The 23,722-nt window shown below is 35.8% G+C and overlaps 1 protein-coding gene across 1 annotated transcript in view; it reads left to right on the top strand.

Moving 5' to 3' along the window:
* The window catches only part of KCND3 (potassium voltage-gated channel subfamily D member 3), a 422,047-nt gene that overhangs the window by 353,572 nt on the left and 44,753 nt on the right, over positions 1–23,722 (top strand). The window contains 2 exon segments of the mRNA XM_032217390.1: positions 9,549–9,586; positions 9,589–9,710. Coding sequence (XP_032073281.1) covers positions 9,549–9,586; positions 9,589–9,710 — 160 coding nt within the window.

Raw genomic sequence — 23,722 nt, 5'->3', positions numbered from 1 at the left:
GACCTGCAGATTCAAAACCCTGCATCTTAGAAGGATTTTAAGCTCTGTTGCTTATCTTGTCTTTTTTATAGTGTTTGTCATTTAGAATTAGATAAAGGTGGGGGGGGGGGACTGATAGCTGTGTCACAACACTGAACATATATTTTATCTCCTAATAATTGGTAAATGTACTAAGAGCACTGTAGCTGTCTAGGCAAATAATTCAGTAAAATAATGATACCACTCTTGGATATCCACTTTCATTTAGAACTCAGTAATATTACCTTTTCCATGAAGCTGGCATTTTCTACTATCCCATTTATTGACAATTTTCTTATTTTTGTGAACTATCTATGCAATAAATCTTCTCAATAAAGAGAGTTTTCCTTAAAATTAAGCCTAGTCACATCTAAGAAAGATATAGTATGTGATTTTTTTCCCTTGATGGTCTAAGTCCTTGGGTTTTAGGTTTAAGCTCTAGATCAATCATAACTTAGATTTAAATAACCTCCGCACACCGAAAGAGCTTTGTTCACAATTGAAAATAAAATATTTATTTTTCATACTAAGAAAGATTTGTTGATATAAGGTAACTTTGAAAACTCAAAAGTCAATTCATAGCCTTATTTATAGTCTCAGACAATATTTGTATTGGCCATTTCCAAAACATTGACTTAAGAGTATCTTACTCTAAGCCATGGTGGCACAGTGGTTAGAGTGTAGTGCTGCAGGCTACTTCTGCTGTCTGCCAACTGACTACAATTTGGCAGTTCAAATCTCACCAGGCTCAAGGTTGACTCAGTCTTCCATCCTTCTGAGGTGGGTACAATGAGGAACCAAATTGTTGGGGGCAATATGCTAACTCTGTAAACTACTTAGAGATGGCTGTAAAGCAGTGTAAAGTGGTATATAAGTTTAAGTGCTATTGCTATTTAAGTGGGAGGGATAGAATCAAGAGGGATAGAATCAAGATCACATGAAGCGTTAATACTACTTTATAATACCTTGGTAAAGCCACACTTGGAATACTGCATTCAGTTTTGGTCACCACATTGTAGAAAAGATGTGGAGACTCTAGAAAGAGTGCAGAGAAGAATAACAAAGATGATTAGGGAACTGGAGACTAAACATATAAGAACGGAATAAACATATAAGAACGGTTGCAGGAACTGGGTATGTCTAGTTTAATAGAAAGAAGGACTAGGGGAGACATGATAGCAGTGTTCCAATATCTCAGGGGTTGCCATAAAGAAGAGGGAGTCAAACTATTCTCCAAGGCACCTGAGGGTAGAACAAGAAGAAATGCGTGAAAACTAATCAAGGAGAGAAGCAACTTAGAACTGAGGAGAAATTTCCTGACAGTTAGAACAATTAATCAGTGGAACAGCTTGTTCCAGAAGTTGTGAATGCCCCAGTCTTTAAGAAGATGTTGGATAGCCATTTGTCTGAAATGGTATAGGGTTTCCTGCCTAGGCAGGGGGTTGGACTAGAAGACCTCCAATGTCCCTTCCAACTCTGCTATTGTATTATATTGTATTGTTATTGCTATTATAGAGTCTTCAAACCATCAATCTACAAGTGTAAATGAGAACATGCTTTATATCATCTCATTCCTGGATGAGAACAGAAGAAACTATAAATCACAAGCAGGAGCCTTCTTCATGTTTCCTTGTAGCAGAAATAAGGCTGTGTGGTGCCTCTTCCTGAAATGAAGAATCTAAACTGTAGTAAGGATTTATAAGGAGTTGGAAAATAAAGATACAACTTACTTCAGACCTGCCAACAATCTTGTTTTGGCTGATACAGTTGTGTTTTGAGTCCTTTCCCAAGATACTAATAGATACTAATGACAAACAGACAGGAGGAAACATGTGATCTTGAGAACAAGAAGTACAACCAGTAGTATCGTGTTTTGTGGGCCCTGTCTACAGACATTGCGCCTGGATGGTCTATTACAAGGATGGGACTGAAAGTGGCCAGAAATATTAGAACTTTGGTTAATCATTATCTGTATGATTAGAAATTAAACCTGAAAGTCATTTGTGTGTGCATCTGTGCAGATAGATAGATACACAAATATATCTTTTAAGTTAGAAGATCAGTTTGTAACATCTTAAAAATAATTTTCATGCACTACAATTGATACACATGATGCAAGCACAATGTTAATTAGCCTCGGTTCTTCACCATTTAAATTATCTGACTAAAATATTTCAAGGATGGTTATTAGGCCATAAAAGTGTTTTATGGAGATCAAACTTCTTTCATCAAATCTGTCAATTTGGAGAGAGTTACATGTGTCCAACAATATTTGGCCTCAAGAAAGCTGAGAAAGCTGGAAGCTGGAAGCTGAGAATAATATTTTTATTCTCAGCTTCCATTTGATATTTTGCCTCCTTTATTCATCTGTTCCTTTTGCAATAGCCACCTGCCTGACCATCGTACAAAACCATTGGATATTGCTTGTAACCAATAATACTTTGCTTTTCTCATTAGATCCAAGCCAATTGCAAATTGTGAAACGTGGACCCTCATGCTAGAGAATACTTATGGGATCCATTTTCCTTCTCTAAAAATGCCTCTGACTTTTTTTTGTCTTGATATTATTTTGATCTGTTTCTGAAAATCGTGTGGTTTTTTTTGTCCTAGCAAATTGAACATTTTATTGTCATTTTTGTTTATTTCTAAAATGCCATTTATACAGTTTCATATTACTTCAGTGCATTAGTGTTTCGTGCTGATACAGTTTAGCTTTTTATCTGTATTTTCTTCCTGTTTTTCTTTGAAAAATGAAGGGAAAAAGTATGCCTTAGTTTCATCACTGAATAAAATAGCTCTTTATTGTTGCCAGGGTTATGCAAGAGAATGGATAGTCATATACCTGTACTTCATAACTTCAAATATGACAATTACTAGGGGATAGCTTTGAATGGTTCTTTTTTCCAGGTATATTAGTTTAGGCAGGAGTCTCATTTTGTACATGTTCACAGATACCTACACATCTTAGGATTCCATGCAATGGAATAGAGGTAAACATGGCACAAATATGTCCTGATCATTTATCCTCCAGAAAGGTATTTTTTGCTTCATTTACAAGGCTAATCAAGAGAGAAAGTAGCATGAATTTCTTCCCTCTCTCATATTTTGGAGGGGTGATTTCTAACTTCTAATCAAATACTTCACATAGATGATTTGTTGTATACCAAAATAAGTGTAATTGTCAAATATCCTCCTTCTCCAAGTCTTTCCTGATCATGCAGTTTCCAGTATCCTAACTGGAAATTGAACAGACTAACAGGTGTCTGAATGAGGTGGATTGCTCTTATCCCATGTATGCTTCTATCCCCAGTCCTAATAATTGTTATAGAAAATAATGCACATTTCCCCAACATGAAAAAATATTAAAATATACTTCTATTATTCCATCAAAGTATTCACTCACCCATCAAGGGTAGGTTCCTGCCAGCATTGCTGCTGGTTTGCTGCATGCACATGCATAGTTGAAAGTACATTGTTCTGCGGATGTGCAGAACATTAAAAAATGATTAAAAACCAAGCTGGCAATGACCATGGCAACCGGAGAACTGGTTTGGGGGTGTATGGCCCTATCAGTTCGGCAACTAAATGCCAATTTTCACAACCGGTTCGCCTGAACTGGTGTGAACCACTAGCAACCCACCTGTCACCCATGCATGCACTTATGCACTCATCCACACAAACACACACAAAAGCTTCTATTTAGAGAATCAAGTCTCATTGAACTTTGCACATTGCTTCAGATGGCAACACAACATTCACAGATGTCCATGGCATCACCAGATACCATACATAGCATATTACAATTCAAGAAAAATGAATTATTTCTTTTTTAAAAGCCCCAAATCTCATGTGAAGGTACAGAAATGCCCATCATTTGAAAAGATACTAACCTCTGCACTAGATCCGGGATGGCAAACCTATGGCACACAGATGGCACAGGTGGCACATGGAGCCATTTGTCAGGGCACGTGAGGCGTTGCATACATGTGCTGGCCAGCTGAGTTCAGCCTTTTTTTAAAGCCATTTTTCGCCCTTCCCAGGCCTCCCCACCTCCCCCCCCCCCCCCGAGGCCTTCCGGAGACTTCAGTAGCTTCCCTGAAGCCTCCGGAGTGCAAAAAACTGGCCCTATGGGCAAACCGGAAATTCGGGAAGGGACTTCTGGTTTGCTCGTGGGGCCATTTTTAGTCCTCTGGAGCCTTCAGGGACCTTCAGGAGGCTTCCTTGAAGGCTCCACAGACTGAAAAACGATCCTAACAGAAACCATAAGTCACTTCTGGTTTGCTTGTAGGGCTGTTTTTTGTCCTCCGGAGCCTTCAGGGAAGCTTCCTGAAGGTCCCTGAAGGCTCCGGAGGACTTAAAACAGCCTACGAGCACTTCTGGTTTGCTCCTGGGGTCGTTTTTCAGCCTCCAGAAGACCCCTGTAGGCTCCAGAGGGCTTAAAGCGGCCCTACGAGCAAACCGGAAGTCTGTTTCCAAACTTCTGGTTTGCCCATAGGGCTGGGTTTTTGCACTCCAGAGGCTTCAGGGAAGCTCCTGAAGCCTCCATAGGGCCTCCAGGGGGACGGGGGGGCTGTTTTCACCTTCCCCAGGTTCCTATAAAGCCTCTGGAGCCTGGGCAGGGCGAAAAAAGGAAGAAAAAATAGGGGGGGCCTGTCATACACACATGTGCACTGGGGGGTTGTGCATTGCATTATGGGTACATCATGCTCACGCACGCCCCCCCTGCACTCCCCCCGCTTATGGCACCTGAGCCAAAAAAGGTTCGCTTCGCTGATCTAGACAGTTTCTTTTAAAGACAGTATACTAGGTCATAACAATTTCCAAAACGATAGCTTTGTTAGCCATTATAGCAAAATCCACAAAGAATATTAAAGCTATATAACCTTTGTTTGCTCATATATTATTTATGGACTTCTTACAGAAATAATCCACTTTTTCTCTGAGCAAATTAAGCTGCAAATACAAGTTGCGACCTCAGACCTTAACTTCCTAGTAACAAACCTGGGAAAATAACCAGCCCATAGTAACTAAGGTCAAATGGAAATCTATATACCATACCAGATCTACATTAGATTTAATATGTCCCAGATGATAAAACCAGTAAAAGATACAAAGAAATATGAAGAGTTTTCCGCAGTGTCTATGAAGTGATTGGTCAGAACTTCCCTCCTTTCACACGTTATAAGACTATTTCATATTTAATTAAAATGTCTTGGCTTACTTTCAGTTTGCAATATCAATAGCACTTAGACTTATATACCTGAGTCAACCTTGAACCCCATCAGGATTGAATTCTAGGCTGTGGGCAGAGTTTCTCTGCAATACTGCATTCTACCCATTATTTCACCAGTGCTCCTGTTATTGTTTATTTTCTTTTTAAATTAGTTTCTATTTCTAATTGCTTAATGTATAGTGAAAATAGACAATTATCCATAGACACCAATATTATCAATCAACCATCAACTGGATTTAGTTCAGTAAAAATAAGGTTGAACTTTAAAATAATTGCAAAATAGTTTTCAAGAGAACAAACTGATTAGAATTTAAAAAACATATCAAATTTGTGAGATCCAATTCATTGCAAAACAAGCTCTGCACCCAGTTATAATGGGTAAAAGTAATAGTCATTATTTCAGTTTCTATAGAGTGAAATGGGTCTGCCTTCCTCTCCGTAAATTCATTTACAAACATGTAATAAGGTCGGTTGTATTAAACAAATATTCTGCACTATATCTAAAATTCTTGAAAACTTTTTCACTGTATCAGTATTCCTCTTTGTTTGCCCTGAGTTACTCTCATGTTATTCTATCATAAATACATATCCAGTCCAATGCTTTGTTTGGCACAAAATAGAATGCAAATAAAGATACATATACAAGTCCCAGAATAATCTGGGATTTGGAGCATCCAATCCGGATTGGTCACATTTTGGTGAGAGAGAAGTTCCCTCAGGATGGGCTTCAGCATGAGTCTGTAAGCTCCAACTGAATCTCTGTCCCATTAACCAACACAGATTGGATTCTGAGAAATAGAAGAAATCATTGGTATCAGTAATAGTTGATGCAGTTAAAATTAAATCAAAGAAACTCAGGATATATATCTCACTATACTTGGTGATCCTCTAGAAACAAGATAAGGACTGTAATAGGTATAATTCTTCTCAACAAATCTTGTCTGGGAAAGAGCAAGGTTTAAGTTTTGTGGAAAATAAGAATCTCAAATGTGTAAGACCACATCTTACAAGTGACCAGAGCTAATTGAGAGGATTTTGAGGGTTTCTGTGTACTTAAATGGCATTCCTATTAACACTGTTCCATGCGCCATCAACATATAGTCATGCTGGGACATTACCCTATGCTGTGCAAATAAAAAAGATGACACTTGGAATACTGCATCCAGTTCTGGTCACCACTATATAAGAAAGAAGTTGAGACTCTAGAAAGAGTGCAGAGAAGAGCAACCAGAATGATAAGGGAGTGGAGGCTAAAACATACAAAGAATGGTTATAGGAATTGGATATGTCCAGTGTAATGAAAAAGAAGGGCTAGGGCAGACATGATTCCAATATTTGAGGGCACCTACAAAGACAAAGATATCAAACTATTTTCCAAAGCACCAAATTTTATTATTCTGTTCTAAATGAAGCTTCATACACTTGCCCAACACTTGTGCGTCTCAATGGGGGTTGCTATACAAGTTCAATTTTTTTAAAAAGCAAAGTTTAATATAGGAACATATCCCTCTGGCTCTGTTAGACAAGGAGGTAGTGAGTTTTAGAAGCAAACATACCTCTTTTGTTCATTCAAAATCTTTTTTCTTTAATTTATAACAGATATATTTTCAAAGAGGATAATATCTACACATGGACAGATAATTAGGTTATACCATTAATGCTTTTATAACACTTATAAAAGATGTAAAGCAGAGTGTATTGTTTTCATATTAAAGAAAAAATGTATGAATTTTTAGCCTAACAGCAAAATCTCCACTACAATTATTATTTATCATTGTTAGAAGAAAAAGAAATATAAAAGCAATATAGATAAATATTAATTTTTAAATTTGCCCTTCTTTGTTGTCCAATTGATTTACAGTGTATATTGATGTAAGCTTAGAACCCATATTATAAGTATTGACATTTACTAGAGTTTTTATTTATTTCTTTACCTTTTAAAAAGAAGTATTATATTTGGATGCATATGCAACCTTAAAAAGATAAATATTTTAAAGGTGTTTATTTAATATTTTTTACTGAGAAATACCTGTATTACTGAAAAAATTGAATAAAAGGTTTCTGCTGTATCTGTTTTATAAGACATACTATTCCTATGGTTTTAAATACTATTGATCCAAGCAGAGAGGTACTTCAGTTTTCTAATACAGAGCAATAGTAATTCTAGAACATATGAACTAATTTGTATTCTTGCAATGGTTTACAAGTCTTTGGAAATGTGGTCAGTAAACTGATAGTTTGTACTTTTATAAAGAAGTATTAAACATTTATAGGCATCCCAGAATCTTTCAGCAAAAATCAGTATTGATTATAAGCCCTTGAGAAAAATCTAGATATTTCAGTAGCATATTACAGATTGATTATGGTGTAATGTCCCTGATACATTATTTTTGTGGTTAATTCTGAGAGTATTATATTGCTTCTAATTCTTGTAGCAATGCTTGGCCTTATACTTCTCAAGATCTGGAAAGAGGTGTCCATGCTTAATTTTGATAATTGTCCAACTAGGTGATTGGTGTGTTATTGGTCCATATGTCCTGTCTTAAGATTCACCTGAAAGGTGGGAATGAAAAATATGTTGTGTTAAGTAAAACTTTTAAAGTTTAATATATTGTGCTGATTTTACCAGTTGTGTAGGAACACCAGGCTAACACTGAAGAAAGCAAGAATGTTAGGTAAACATCCACTTAGCCCTGGGAAGAAATAATGAGCAAGAATGAAACTTGATTTCTCTTTAGTGAAAGTTGTTGTTGTATGAAACAGCAATAAATTGGTGTGCTGTATGTTCTTAAGTGATCTACCTCAAAAAGCTGGCATTGGGGATACACACAAAAAGAATTAATCTTACAATTTATTTTAAAATATATGTTTATTTTTCACTATTTTCAGTCAATTAATAGGGATATACCCCAAATCTTACATGAAACAGTAATTCAGTTAATTTGTTGTATATATTCATCTTGAACCATCAGACTGAATTAATTCTATTCAAAGTTGGAGTCACTTGCTTTGGTTCAATGCAATAAACCTATCTGGAAATAGAATGAAAAATTCAGTTTGAAGATGCAGTTCAGTAAAGCTGTCTATAGATCAAAGGATCTCACAGACCTTCTAATTAGTGTGGTCTCAGAATTGATTATGAAGATTTGATGTAAGTATAATGAATTTTATTGTAAGGTTCCCCTATTAACTCAATTTTCCTTACTGGTTGTACTGACTATAGATTAGGGGAAATTAAATCCACCACATATACTCAGTGGGGAGAGACTTTTAGTGTTAGATGTTCCAGGTTCTATTTCTTGTTTTTGTGGTCGGTACCAATAGTTTACTACAAAAATGAGACAGGAAATTCCTAGAGTTCATTACAACAGCCATTATAATGAATAATCTATAGTAGAGGCAATTGAACATTGAACTATTACCTGAAAATGGAATTATATGCTTGCTTTTATACATTTTGCTTATGTTAATATTGTACAGGTCAGTTAGTGTATATGGGGTGCATTTGGATTTTAAAAAAAACCTCTAGACATAAAAGTCCCAGTGACTTTTAAAGGTAACTGAAAATTGTAACATTCTTGGTTTAGAAAAATTGATGCAAAATCTAAAGTCATCTCATTGTTGCCAAAAACTAGTTTCAGAGTGGCTTGAAGAAAAATAGGTAAAAGCTTAAATAGCACAATCCATCACCATGAGATTGTTGTTAATGTAAACAAAGCAACTATGGGATAATGCATCATCTGTCATTTTATAGAGCTCAAGATTGCTTTTATATCTTGGGCTACAGGGGTTTATTCAGCAGAAGTGCTAAATGGAACATCCGATGGAGCAGGTTGTTGCCTAGGTAAGTTCTCATCACTCTAAATGAAGACAAACTAAGATTCAGTAAAGAGTGTAGGACGTTTAAAATAGATTCAGCAGAACCTTTGTTAGCAGAGTATTCCATAATTTTACACAATTTTGGGAAGTTAATATGACTCAGTTCAAGGCTCTAGATTGCATTTTCTATTACAGAATCCCATCTAATTCTTTTGAAACGTCAGAATTCCATGGAACAGATTTAAAAACTTGCTCTACATCAGTGTTTCTCCACCTCAGCTGCTTAATGTGTGGACTTCAACTCCCAGAATGCCCCATGCTGCGGAGGATTTCTGGGAGTTGTAGTCCACATATTTTAGATTAATTTACTGAGGTTGAGAAGCACTGCTCCAGATTTTCAGATTGACCAGTGTTTATATATGCTCTGCTTAGTACTAACAGTACTATTTTATTTGTCTCCTTTTTTCCCCCACACCAGTTATGGAGATATGGTGCCCAAGACAATTGCTGGCAAGATATTGGCTCCATTTGTTCACTGAGTGGTGTACTTGTCATTGCTCTTCCTGTCCCAGTTATTGTTTCCAATTTCAGCCGAATTTATCATCAGAATCAAAGAGCTGATAAGCGAAGAGCACAAAAGGTAAGATATACTGAAAGCTACAATAAACATATTTTAGTTTGATTTTACTAGCTTGCATTGGTTTTTCTATGACTATTATGCATTCATTATGATATGAATGCAGCATCCAGAATAGGTTATCACACTAGTCTTTCTTTTAGCAACTCAGGTTTTATCTTTCTTACACCTGGGTTTTTTTCTCTTAACAAGGTTAATTTGTTCAGGCAGAAAGATCCTAAACAGAAGCATAATCTCTGAAAACACCTCAGTTGCTGTGGCAGTCATAAAGGTGAACTCAGGTGTTTTATATCTATTATCATCATTATCATTATCATATTACTTAACATCAAATTCTGATGTCACAATTTCACAACGGTGATGTGACAATTTTCAGATAATGAATGCGGAAAGCAGTTATACTAGTGACAGGAAGAGTTCCCTAAAGCTCTAGTGCCTTTGCATTTCTCACAATAGGAAAATCAAATAAAACTTAGTCATGATAAGTTGGTATGTGAAAGTTTTGTGCCAAAAACAGGAGGAAGTACCATTGTTTTTTTTTTGGGGGGGGGGGAATCCTGGTTGTGTCTTCTGCTCACACACATGTTCAACTGTGCTTCTTCAGAACTGTGTCAAATCATCTATCACCCCTCCTGGCCTTTATTTCATTATTTAAATCTTTCTTCCGAGTATATCCATTATCTGAGGTAAGGTGAATAGATACTCTGAAAAAGTATTTATCTTTATGCCATATCCAAATGTGCATCTTCAGGTTCTGAGGTACATGACCAATTTTCTTAAGATTCAAAGTCTACACCTATATAGTTCAAGTTATTTTTTTCTGCTGCCATAATATTTTGTTCTGCTGGAATAGAGAATTTAGAGAATAGAGAATCAGGTGCTTCTGATATTGACTCTGTTAGAATAGAGTGAGAGAAGACAACCAAGATGAGACAGACACTTAAGGGTCTAATTTGTGAGGAAAATCTGAAGGAACATGATATTTAGTTTGAAGAAAAGAAGAGTGGGCATGAGATCAGTATGTAAAAAGATGCCATAGGGAAAATGATCAGGCAATAAGAAGAGAAATAATGAATATTCTTGAACGTGCTTACATCTTGTTCAGTTATAAATTTGTATAGCTCCACCTATGGAGGCTTATGGATTTTCCCTCATTGGAGGTTTCAAATAAGGAACCTGGATGCTTAACTGGTTTTCTTAAGCACTTAGGGAGTTAGGTACATCAGGGGTGTCAAACTTGCAGCCTGCAGGCCAAATGTATCACTGTGCTGGCCACACCCATGCCCAGTTTAGCAAAGGGGGGGTAAAAGTTGCAATACATGATGACAACATGATTGCCATGTGTTTGACACCCCTGGGCTAGATGATCCTCATAGTATCTTCCAATTCCACAATTCTATGATTCCATGATCCACTACAGGTATAATTTGAGGCTAAGATTGCACTGCAATAATCACTTTAATAGCTAGTGTATAAATATTGGATTTCAAAGTCTAAGAAACCCCCCCCCCACACAAACACACAGAGTGAGCATTAAATAATGTTGTTCTCAGTAAACTTGCAAATATAACAAAAGACAGCTGATGTGGCTGTCTGGCATTTTACTCCTCTGGGGAAAAATTTCTGGTAATTGACTTTTCTTCTAATTAGCTCTAATAGCACCTCAGCACCTCCCTCTCTTTTGCAGAAAAGGCTGAAGCCACACCTCTTGCACATCATAGTGTGACTGGTAAATCCAAGTGACAGGCAGAGAGACATGATCCTTAATGAATTGGATGTTTCTTCTACCTGCAACAAAGAATGATGAACACACTATTGTTATTACACAAAAGGAGATAACAAATGGAAATGAGTGAGCTGTAAGAGAAGAGGAAAAAATAAAACATCTGCTGACTTCCATTTCATCCTCTATTTGGCAACTTTTAAAAATAAGTTTCTATTATATCCATAAATATTGCATTTTCCCATTAAAAAGCTCACAGCTTCAGTGACAAGGAGCTTCCAATGAAATTTCCATTTTACATACTAACTAGGCCAGGACCTAGTACAGGTTTTCATAATGTGATGTTAGAATATAACTTTGAATCTAGTGACAGTAGCATAGGAGGAATGGATGGATACTGAGTCACGGGTATCAAACTCGCCACATCACGTTGCCATCACATGACATTTCACAACATTTTTCCCCTTTGCAGAGCTGGGGTGGACATGGCTGCATGTGATGCATCTGCCCACGGGCTGCCAGTTTGACACCCTTGATATAAGCAATATAGACCTGATATGAAATCAATATGTAGCCAGCCATGGCCTTAAAGGGCTATCAATGTAGATATATTTGGTTTGGTAATCAGATAATAGTTATAGTTTATACAGTCTAACCATTCATGTAACTAAAAATGTATAGTATTAATTATTAATTAGATTGGTTCAAATTCAGCCTACCATTTGTGTCCTGGTTTATAATGGTTGTATTTGGTTTATATTTTAAAAAGGCTATAGCCTCATTAAAGACAATGAGATTCCACCCATGAATATTAACTGACTCCGGAACACGTGTTCCCCATTTCTAAAGACATTTTTCTACATGTAAATGAACTAGTTGAAGTTCACTAGCCTTATTGGAACAAGCCTTTGTTATGACAATGTTTGAACCTAAGCATATTTCTTAAACAGGATTTCTGGATATTTAGTCAATATGAGGAGCTTTTATAGTGCTTTCATTCCAGCATTCCAAATGTTGAACTGATATCTGATATTCATGAGCCTTTCCATGGTTGGGAAATTGCAGCTAAACAGGTTATGAACTAATCTAGCTTATTTTACCAATGGTACATTCAACTATCCTACAACAACATAATACCATCCTTTGTTGTAACCTTGGCAACAAAAAGAAAACTTACCGGATTCTTATGTTAGCCAGTTTCGATCCTTAAAATATCATAAATACAACAAATCATATTAAATATGATCTTTTTTAAATGCCCATAAACACAACCTATTCTGTTATCACCAACAACAGTATTCACACCTCCATATCTCTAATTTAACAACAATAGCACTTCACTTTCTTAAATAGTCCTTTTGATCACACAGAATCTAAAATACATACTTTTCCACAGAAAACAATTTATTCTATAATACCCCTTATGCAAATCCTTATGATTTGCATTATTTTATCTGTTATATTTTCCTGTATGTTGTCTTTTTACTTTCCCAAGATCAGTGAGTCATCTTAAAGATACCATTCTATATCAGCTGTCCAGAGGGCTATTGAATTCATCCAGGAATATTTACACTGAAACCCCAAAGTAACAATTACTACAACCACTTCTCTGTTTTTTCCTGGTTTCAACTCTGTTTGAGTGACACATGAACATGTGGTTTTCTTGCCCACAATATGAATATGGCTCATTGCCTTCTTCCAGGATGTTTTTTCAACATGCCAATCTAACTATAGTCATGGGATTTCTTCATGGTCTTCCAAAAAAGTAATATACAGATTTGACCCTGCTTAGCTTTTAAGTTCAGTATTCAGACTCAGTATTCCACATTATTTTTATGTAATGATCTCTACACTTAAAATTTGTTTCCTATTTCTTAAAGGGCAGCTTTATTAGCTTCTCTCATTTAAGCAATAATATACAACTTCATGCTAAGGTGATTGATTGCTGGTCTTACCAATATCTGTCTGTCTGTCTCTCTCGCTCTCTCTCTCTCTCTCTCTCTCACACACACACACACACACAAACAAACATGTACAGTACATTATATATTCTCATCTCATTTAAATTAATTCTAATTTTCATTCTGCTGAAATAAATGTCTGAATTAAATGAAGTATACTAAGAGTGAACAATAGAAGAGAACATACATAGCTCACGAGTTGTGGAGTCCTTGATGCTCTCTCAAGCTCAGAAATCACCAAGGACTCTAAAAGTAAACGGCAAGTACTTTTCACATAGCAAATATTCCAGTAAACATGCAACCAAATCAATTCATTAAAACTTATTTGAAAATGCTGTGGAGAGCACTCATGAAATTTGAGGAGCTTTATACATTTTATACACCACTTTTTAATGATTATGTTTTCCACCATTTGCAACTAGATAAATAACTAGGAATGTGCTCTTTCCATATTGCTATCAGTTCAGGAATGACTGGCTAACTGGATAGTTTTAAAATGATACATTTTTATCCACATATCAATCTTGGAAATAATGCCCCTTCCTTTTGTAGTTTTGTGTTTGTTTGTTCTTACAGTGAAAAGAAAGCTCATGATTTTATCATAGACTTGTATCCATATTTCTATTCATTCTTCCTCGCTTTTGTGTAGCAGAAGAAAGAGCTTGAAAGGAATTTTACATCTAGAGGCTGATGCTTATTTTATTAAATATATTAAAGGGACATGATTTCATGGTTGAAATGCATCTGAAATTCTTTGCAATAATCTGTGGTGGAGAGGCAAAGCCAGAAGTCAAGGAATTCAAGATTGTAATGGAGAAGGGCTTGCTTGGGATGTGAATGGAAACTGCCAAAGAACTGGTAGGCCGATCCAGAAACCTTGGTAAAGGCAGGGCTGGAGCAGGAAAACTATGCAGGGACTCTGATTGGGAATAAGTGGCAGAATCCGAAATACATAAGAAGCTGTTCTTTGGCTTTTGAGACTCAGCTGAAGAGGAAAGTCAAATAGAAATCAAAACAAATCAAGTCAATAAAGCAAGATAGTCAGGAATGAATCTACACTTCCACAACTGAGTGATCATGAAGTTGAAGAGAGTTCATAGTACTCTGCTCATGGTATCTATTTATAAAGTCTTTCCCGCTACTTTTCACTCTATTTTCAACACTCATCCAGTTATAAATTCGTCTGAAACTGAATTTTGATCACCTTCCACTTTGGTAGCCTTCAACATTTCTAAACACTTCCTTCCAGACAATGATAAACGGCCTTAAAATGAATTCAATATCCTGTTAATTGAACTGCCCAACTCTAACAGTAGTAAAAGTCCTATGCCTGCACTCCATGAAAAAGTTGCTGCTTCTCACTATCAACAATTTTCAATGCATATTGTACATATTTGGCAAACAAAAGAGAGATAGAGAGTAGATGCAGATGTTATTGTGTTGAGCCTCTCTCATTGCCTTAATTATCCTGGCAAATAAAATAATAATCATAACATCACTTAATGACCACATTGCTTAGCAATGATTTCTCCTGTTTCTATTGTGGCACATAAGTCCAGGACTACCTGTATTGGAATGTTGGGGAAGAGAGAGAAAGAGGGAGATAATGGCTTTCTTGAGTCCAGATGCTGGAAAGCAGAATGAGGCAAGAGTTTATTGCATACTATATAATTTCCTTGCTATATAAGCAAGGAAAATCAATATGAACAGTAGTTTTACACAAATTGCGCAACTGATACAAGATTGGCTGAAGAAATAAGATTGAGTTTTCTGATTAGGTTACTTTATGGTGCTTAGCATGATTAGGTTCTCGCAAATACTATGAATGTATTCTGTGCACTCAGATGCTGATAGGTAAAACAACAGCAAAACCAAGAGTGAAACAGACAATGAAGAATCCTAGTAATACAACTTTCTCTCCTACAAAACCTCCAGTTTTGCTTTAGTTCAGTTAAAGCAGCACTAAATTGGAGGGGGGGGGGCAAATGCTGCTTCAGCCTTCCAAAACAAACTACTATAATGGGTGCAGTGTAGGTCAAGACCTGATCCAGAAATAGTGCACGGGATAAGCTCTAATTCTGATTGAAGCTCTGAAACTGTATACTGAGTTGCTGATATGCTAATAAGTCAGGTAAACACATGAACAGCTATTCCCCAAATTGACACACAGTGGAAATGAATTAGTGAGTGCGCTGCATGAATTAAACATTGCAATTCGTTGTCCAATCATGCTAGTGTTTAGACATTAATACTTTGCTAATTCCAGTCACAGTAAATTAACTTTTGTAAGGTATCACTTACACTCAGTACAATTGAGGATGAAGGCCTTTCATGGATATTTTTAAACATCTTCGTCTTCTAAGTGTAAACATTGAAGGATGCTCCTTTTGAATGAATGTCAAGGGTCTTATTTTGTGGAATATATTTAATAGCTCCATGATTAATTGACTTTCCAGACTTAACTAAGCCTAAATTTTGTAATTTCAGGTGCAGGATCTGAATTTTTAATGCAGTTCTAAAAAGATAGAAAGGAGAAGAATTGGGACAAGAAACTAGAATGTGCAGTATAGTGTATGGTGGAGGTGTAGACAGTACAGATGGGGAAATAAAACACTTTCCAGATATTTTCTTGCAAATCTTATACAATTGATCTTGTTGGCTGGAGCTGGTGAAAATCCCAAACATTCTAGGGGGCACAAAGTTACTCCTAAATAAAACTTCCTACCACACAGACACAAAACAGACTTGTGCTAATTTTCAATACTGCATAAAACTGTTCACTTCATGAACAGTTATATAACCTGTGGTACAAAAGAGAAAACGCAACAAATCAAAATGGACCTAGAAGGACTGTTAGAACTGATTATTTCATGGAGACGTCTATTTTCCTCCCACTGATTCATAAGAACATAAACACTTTAAAAACAAAACAAAATCCTCCTATACAAAACCTAGCTTCCAACCACACGTAAGATATGCTCCAAATGTTTTCCAATCCCTCACTCCATCCCACTTCCAAGATTGACTTCCTGATGTTAAACCAATCAATTGGAAAAAATGCTTTAATAATTTATAGGCCTGTGCAAAAGAGGCTCTTTCAAGTATTTAAGGATGTATTATTTTCAAATTTAGCATTAGCATAAGCATTAGATCCTACCTTAGTCCCATACTACGTAGCATATCTAGCAGCAAGGAATTTCCAGTCGTTTTGGTTTGGGGTGAGTACCTCAGCAACTTCTCCTGTGACGTTTTAAAGTCTGAGTCATCTGTGATTGTTCTTCACCATTTATTTCAAGGTAAGCTTCTTGGTCATTTGGCATTGGGGGATCATCCAACTCATTACCATCTTGGGAACTTCAATTATTTTCCAACAGAGAATATTGTTTGTTTGTTTATTCATCTCAGAATCATCACAATTAAAATAAGTACGGAGTATATGATCTACAAGGTGGAATCTTCTGCATGTGACCATGTTATGTATGACAAGAGAAGTCCTTTTAAGGCACTTCTTCATAGTAACATGGTCAAAATAGTGAATAGTGAAGGTTATCTTTGTCAAGTCTCTTGTTACTACTCACTGACGCCTTCCAGATCTCACTGGCATAAAAAGTATGGGATCACTACAGGCAATTATAGTGAGGCAAGCAAACATAATTTGAGTTTCAATGATCTAGGTCAGGAGGACCAGATTTTATTCATCCTCTGGAAAACAGCTGTTGCTGTTCCATTGCAGCATTTGATGTCCATCTCTGCATCTCCATTTTGTGCAATTACATGATCCAAATAGTTTCAGAATTATTTCCAAATAGTTGAGACTGCTCAAGAAGTTGAAGCTATCTTTGTTTTTGCAAGTCTGGAAGAAGGTGCAGCTGCTTTAACAAGGCCAAAATTTTTGTTTCCCCTCAAAATTCAAATCAGCTCTCTTGAAAATTTCTGTAGTCCTGAGAGTTTCAACATGCTTAAGCATGTTGTGCCTTACAAAAAAAAGTTCTTGCATTGGATTTGTACCTGAAATAGAGGTAGTTCTTGACTGACAACAGTTAAGTCAGTGACCATTCAAAGTTACAGTGATGAAAAAGTGAGTTATGACCATTTTTCACCACTAACGACCATGGTCACATGACCAAAATTCAGATGCTTGGCAACTGGTTCATAATTGTGATGGTTGCAGAGTCCCTGGCTCATGTGATCACATTTTGCAAACTTTGGACAAGGAAAGTCTATGGGGAAGCTGATTCACTTAACAACCATGTTACTACCTTAACAATTGCAATGATTCACTTAAAAACTGTTACAAGAAACGTCATAAATGGGTCAAACTCACTTAACAAATGTTTTACTTAGCAACATAAATTGTGGCTTAATTGTGGCTGTAACTCGCGGACTACCTGTATTGAAGAAAAGAAAGATGTAATTGAAAGGATGTTTAATATTCAACATAAAGAAACTATCCAAACTTTGTCCCATGTCCACCGACCCAATTCCCATTGACACACATAGGTTTCTCTTTCTCCCCATTATATTTAAACATATATAGCATTTGCCTTTGCATTGCTTAGATTAGTCTTCTTTTCAAATAACCAGATAGAAATGGCTCACCTGAGCAGGAAGATTCTGTTAGCTGTAACAAATCACATGTGTTTGTTCTATTAGTCCTTTTCGATATCAAAATAAGTTTTTGAAGGAATGACTATAAATCAGATTTAGTATCGCTGAAGAGAATAAAGGAAGTGTTGAGTTTACAAGAAAAAAAAGGGAGGGCTATTTAGTATTGATTGAAAAGACTTTCTATACAAGCCTCCTCCATCTCTATTCCTTGCTACTCATTAATGTTCATAAAGTGAAAGGATGTGTTAAATACTTTGAAATGGTACACTAATCTGTCCCTGCCCTAAGGATATTCCATAGCTCATTCAGTTTAAATAATTCTGATTCTAAAACACCTTCCATACTCTAAGCCTTACAGGAGAATCTGAAGCTTTTAAATCTGAGACCAATATTCAGAAACATACAATTTAGTCAGTAATCTTATCTTGAATAAAACTAACATTATTAGTGTAATGAAGTGGTTAATGTGTCAGACCAGAATCAGAGAGAGATGTGATCAAATCTAATTTATGCCTGCAATTATTTTGCAGCTTAATTTACCTCAAAGGGCTATTCTGAAGTAATTTTCATGACAAGGGGATCAACATGGCTGCACCTTGACCTGCAAAAGATAGTAGAAATACATGACATGGCATAACTTGTTATTGCTTAAATAGCATTAATTTAAGGAAATATTAATTTGATTCAATTACAATGTGCTTATTTATGGCATAATTCATCATCTTTGCTCAGATCGTAAGGATAATTAATACTACTAGAAGTATTTCTACATTTAAATATTACAATTATAGATACTACATAATATACATTTAATATCAATGCTTCCCATTTTTCCTTTCTTCTTTATACTGTAGTATAAACTATCTTCAGTTCCCTGGAATACTATGATTGTTTTAAAAGATCCATGTGCTGTGTCATAATTATTTTGCCATTTTATTTATGTAGTTCTGAACTTGGTGGTTTTCTTGTGGATATTTCATTACCAAACTAGGTAACATTATTAATGGATTAGTTTAGTAATGAAACATCTGCCAAAAGACTAACAAGCTCAGAGAGCACAAGGATCTCACAGTTCAACTTTTAGCTACAAATATCTCTTCTAGCTAGAATCTCTTAGAGCTAAATCCAGTAAAAATAAAATCCATAACAAAATTGGGTGGTAAAAATTGGTCTTCAAGATAGCAGCAAACCAAATATATTGCAGACAAAATCAATTTTGCTAGTGAGAAGTCAGAAAAGATTTGGCAAAACAATTTCAGAGTAGATACAAAAGTCAGAATCCAGGAAGCATGCAAAGGAAAGCTAAAGGGGAAAAAAAGAACAAATCCCCAATGTATTAGGTTGAATTAGCTCTGAAGGGATGTTTCAGTTCAGCAAAGCTACAGTCAAATCAAAACATCAAAGCACATTTGCAAATCTAAGTGAGGATCTATCAAGCCCCTAACAACAGAATATAATCCAGAAAGACAGATTCACAGTGAGTCTCATTAGTTAGAGCTCTTGTCAAGAAGATAAGGGATTAACATACAGAGTCTTGGAAACTGATCTGTAGTGTTCATTGATCAGTGAATTCATTAGACAGTTGAATTTATGTTCTCCCAGAGTGCAGGGACCAAGTTAAGTTCTTTTTCACCAGTTATGACTGATCCTGAAATATATTCACTGCTGGTATGTTTTGAGATAATCCCATTTTCCTTAGCTGTAGAAATCACTATTACAGGAATCAGTTCAAAGCAATAAATCAAATCAAGTGACTTTATCGATGTTCATACTGCCTTGTTAATTCAGTTATTTTTTTTCCTGTAGCTTCTGGGGAGAGAGGGGGGTTGACACCTGAGAGGGATTGAGTAGTTTTTTAACATTGACTGTGAGCAATTGGCCAATAATTTATGAGATCATTAAGAGTCTATAAGACTATGAAAATCCTGTAGATGGAAGACGAGGAGGAAGGAGGAGCAAAAAGACAATTTCCCCAATCTACAAAGACCAGTTCCGTAAATTGTATTGTATACTAAGAATAATACACTATATTAAAACAACTCCATACAAATTCTAATGCATGTAGAAAAAAGGTAAGAAGTCATGATATTGCACATCTATGATTTTGCTTTCTAGTTAATATGAATGATCAAAACAATAACCAAACTAGTCCTGGAAGTTCATTCACTAACTTATGCTTCATGTGGTAGAAAACAAAAGGAAGCGTTGCAGCAATCCAGATAATGAGCACCTGCAGAGTATACATAATAGCACAATGTAATTTGCTCTGCTTTTTTAAAAAAAATAAAGAGTGAATTTTAAACTGCTAAGCACCAAATTTATCTTGCAAAATTGGCTGCCAGCTGAGTAGCTCAAGGCTACCCTTAAAATATCATATGAGTTAGTAACAAGTCTGTTGATCTGCATCCAAAACAAGTACCCAAGCATAGAAATCGAAGGAAATAGCTCTGAAATATTTTGAACCAGCTTTTATTGAATTAAAGAAGAAAAAGACATGAAGGAGAAAACAAGCAAACAGTTTAAAGTGAGGAAACCCCCAGGGATGTGACCAGTCTAAATAAAATTTATTATGGTTTATCACCCAGTCAACCAAATATTTAAACTGGTTTGGCATATTTACTCATGTATAGAGTTATTTCCAAGATCATTGGAACATATAAGCTGTTCCAACGAAAGCTATCTTTTGCAATTGGCTGGTGGTGATTTTGTCAATGTTGTTGGTGTTCAACTGATGCGCCAACTGTTTGGAATTATACTGAGGGTGTCTATTACTATTAGTACTATATTTGCTTTTTTTGTCACAGTCATACTACTCTATTTGAAGGTCTTTATATTTATGGGTTTTACCAGTTCTTTCCAAAATCTTTCCTTATACCAAATCAGATTGCTTGGTCCATTTAACTCAATGTCACTTACATTAACTATCTGCAATTCGCTAAGATTTCAAGAGAATTTTCTTAGGATATTGCTGGAATGGCAAATGAGACCTCTTGCATGGAAAGCAAATGTTGTTTTACTGAAGTATAGATCCTTAGCTACAAAGTGAAACACAAAGAACCTCGGATGAGGCAGCCAACAGATTTTGTTAGCAACATTGCTAAAGTGGAAGTGATTAATGCTAAGATTTATGATTCCAGCAAAGGTTTTATAACACCAGATAATCTTTGAAAGATTAGTTTGGGTTCAGTTATGCATTTTATAAGACTACAATTGAAGCAATTCCTTTTGATGATCATAAAACTTGAAGAGTTCTTTTTTTTTTAAGTGTTTTTTACTCATGGATGAAATACATTTCTCAGCCATTGTGCTTTTTAATTCATGTTGAATGCTTCCATTTATTTGTTAATGCCCTGAGCTAATGTGATTTTGAAGGTGTAAAACTTTCCCTTCATTCACACTTTTTTTCAGTGCATCTTAAACATTTTGCACAATTTGAAAATCAATCTATGAAAGAGTAAAAGTTAAACCTTATGGGGTATTGGTATTTAAACTGACATATAAATAGCTGCCAAGCAATATATTTTCCCAATTTCAGAATGGATTGATCCCCAATCATAAAATATCTACAAAGCCACTTCCACTGCATCTTTTATACCTTTTCTTTTGTGAAGCCCTTATAACCACTCACTTTATTTATATAATCAGATAATTATCTCAATTTATAGATATGGAAATTTTCTCATCCCTCCATCCTCCTCACCCCAACCCCACAAAACTTTATCCCACTTAAGAGAAACCCAAGAGGAAATATTGATGAGTCTCAAAAGGAAAAGCTTGTTCCATATGCTCAGTCAATTACATGGTTTTCTAACATAGTAATTCCATAATTATTGCTTTGTTTTATTTTATATATACTTACTACAGCTCTTGGTTATTCAAGACTTGAAGCTCTATGGCCATTTCTCAATCTAGATCTTAAAGCATAAAATATAAACATTACCTTAAAATTAGAATATTAAAAACTGTACAGAATAAAAATTTTGGTTGCAGTATAGCATATTGATATGATTCAGACATCATATGGTGCACTCACGTTTAGTCATGGGGGAGTATTTTGCCCTTCAGCCTTCAAATGTTGCAAAATCTTCTCTTCACAATTATTTGATACAAAGGATTTCAAATATATATATATATATATATATATATATATATATATATATATATATATATATATATATATATATATATATATATATGAGAATAATGTTTGCTTTGGGAACCCTTAATATTTTCAGACTTTGCCTTCTTATTACTCTTCCAGTATCACCCAGGGCATTATAGAAATTAGAAGGTAAGCTAGACCCAAGTGCAAACTCCTGTCATATCAAGGCTAATGAGAAATGATGGGGTTGGTTATAGTGCATTCCACTTCTGCTGCCATATCAAAGCTGCAAACAACCCTTTATAGTTGTTCTTATACCATGTTTTCCTACACCATGTAGGAGAGGGGTTGTCAAACTAGATTCCTTCCAGGGCTAGATCAGCATAGTAGTTCTCATCCATAGCCTGGCCGGAGGGCAGACAGGATGGACGCCTCCTGCAGTACCCTGCTGGCCAAAATAGGGCATGGCAGAGCATGTTTCAGCCTGGAGAGCCTCCTGCAGCATTCTGCTGGCAAAATGGGGCACGTGCAGCCTCCCCTTCACTCCTCATTTCAGCTGCCAGTTGGTACCGCAGGCCAGTTCTTTCCTATTTCCAGGCCAGCCCCCTGACCCAAATCCAGCCCGTGGGACTTGAGTCTGACAACCCTGATGTAGGAAGAGGAGGTAAAATAGTTTGCGAACTCCTTATAGATCATTCATCATCTTCTCCATTGTATGTATGGAGATAGAACTATTTACAATAGCCTCAATTTATTATATCATTTCTCTAGTTTTGTTAGTGTGAAGAAGGAAAGATCCTTCATTCAAATGAAATTGGAATGAGTATAGAATGCTTTACTGCCTGTTAAATAAATATTTCTCATTACTCTCTATTTATTAGCATATTCAAACCTTCATTTCAGTATATTTACAAAACAATGTTGAACTAGTCCAGTTTTGATTCTGAAGCAGCAGAATCTATAGCTAGTTTGGTTTTTTTGACTTTGTAGTATTTTGTTGATAGGCTGTTGTGCACCAATTTCCATTATATTTATAAGCTTCCTTTGCTACCACTTCTACTTTTTTCAGAAAAAAAAAGTCTAGAATAGTTTGATTGCAAGCATAACGACCACCGCCACCACCAGCAACCTTCCTAAATGGTCTAAGAATTAAATGGAAGTTGTAAAAAGATTTTATACCATAAATGATGTAACTTTGAGGGAAACATGTGAGGAAATATGAAAATGTGACAATAATACCAGTACATGTAACCTGTGTTTTCCTTTTGTCTATTTTATGATTTATGAAAACCAATAATATTTCAGCCCTACAACCATGTCCCCAGAGGCTGGGGGAGATGCGATAGCAATTGGCAAAGGCAAAAATGAAGAGTGATGGTGAGATGAATGTTTAACACTAGATTTATGGCATTATATTGCCTCAGAGAAAGATGTCTCACACATCTGTCAATAAAGATGTCACTAACATAACAGATAGGCTGACAAATTCTAAAAATATTCATTTGTCTAACAAAAAAATCAATGCCCAAAACAAAACAAAAAAGGGTGTATGGGACGGCATATGGAAGTAAGATCTCATCTTTTGAAAATACCAGTACTTATTATAATTGATGAATCTGTC

The sequence above is a fragment of the Thamnophis elegans genome, chromosome 5 (assembly GCF_009769535.1).
Source record: "Thamnophis elegans isolate rThaEle1 chromosome 5, rThaEle1.pri, whole genome shotgun sequence".
Lineage (NCBI taxonomy): Eukaryota > Metazoa > Chordata > Lepidosauria > Squamata > Colubridae > Thamnophis > Thamnophis elegans.
This window is presented reverse-complemented; position numbering and strand designations above follow the sequence as displayed.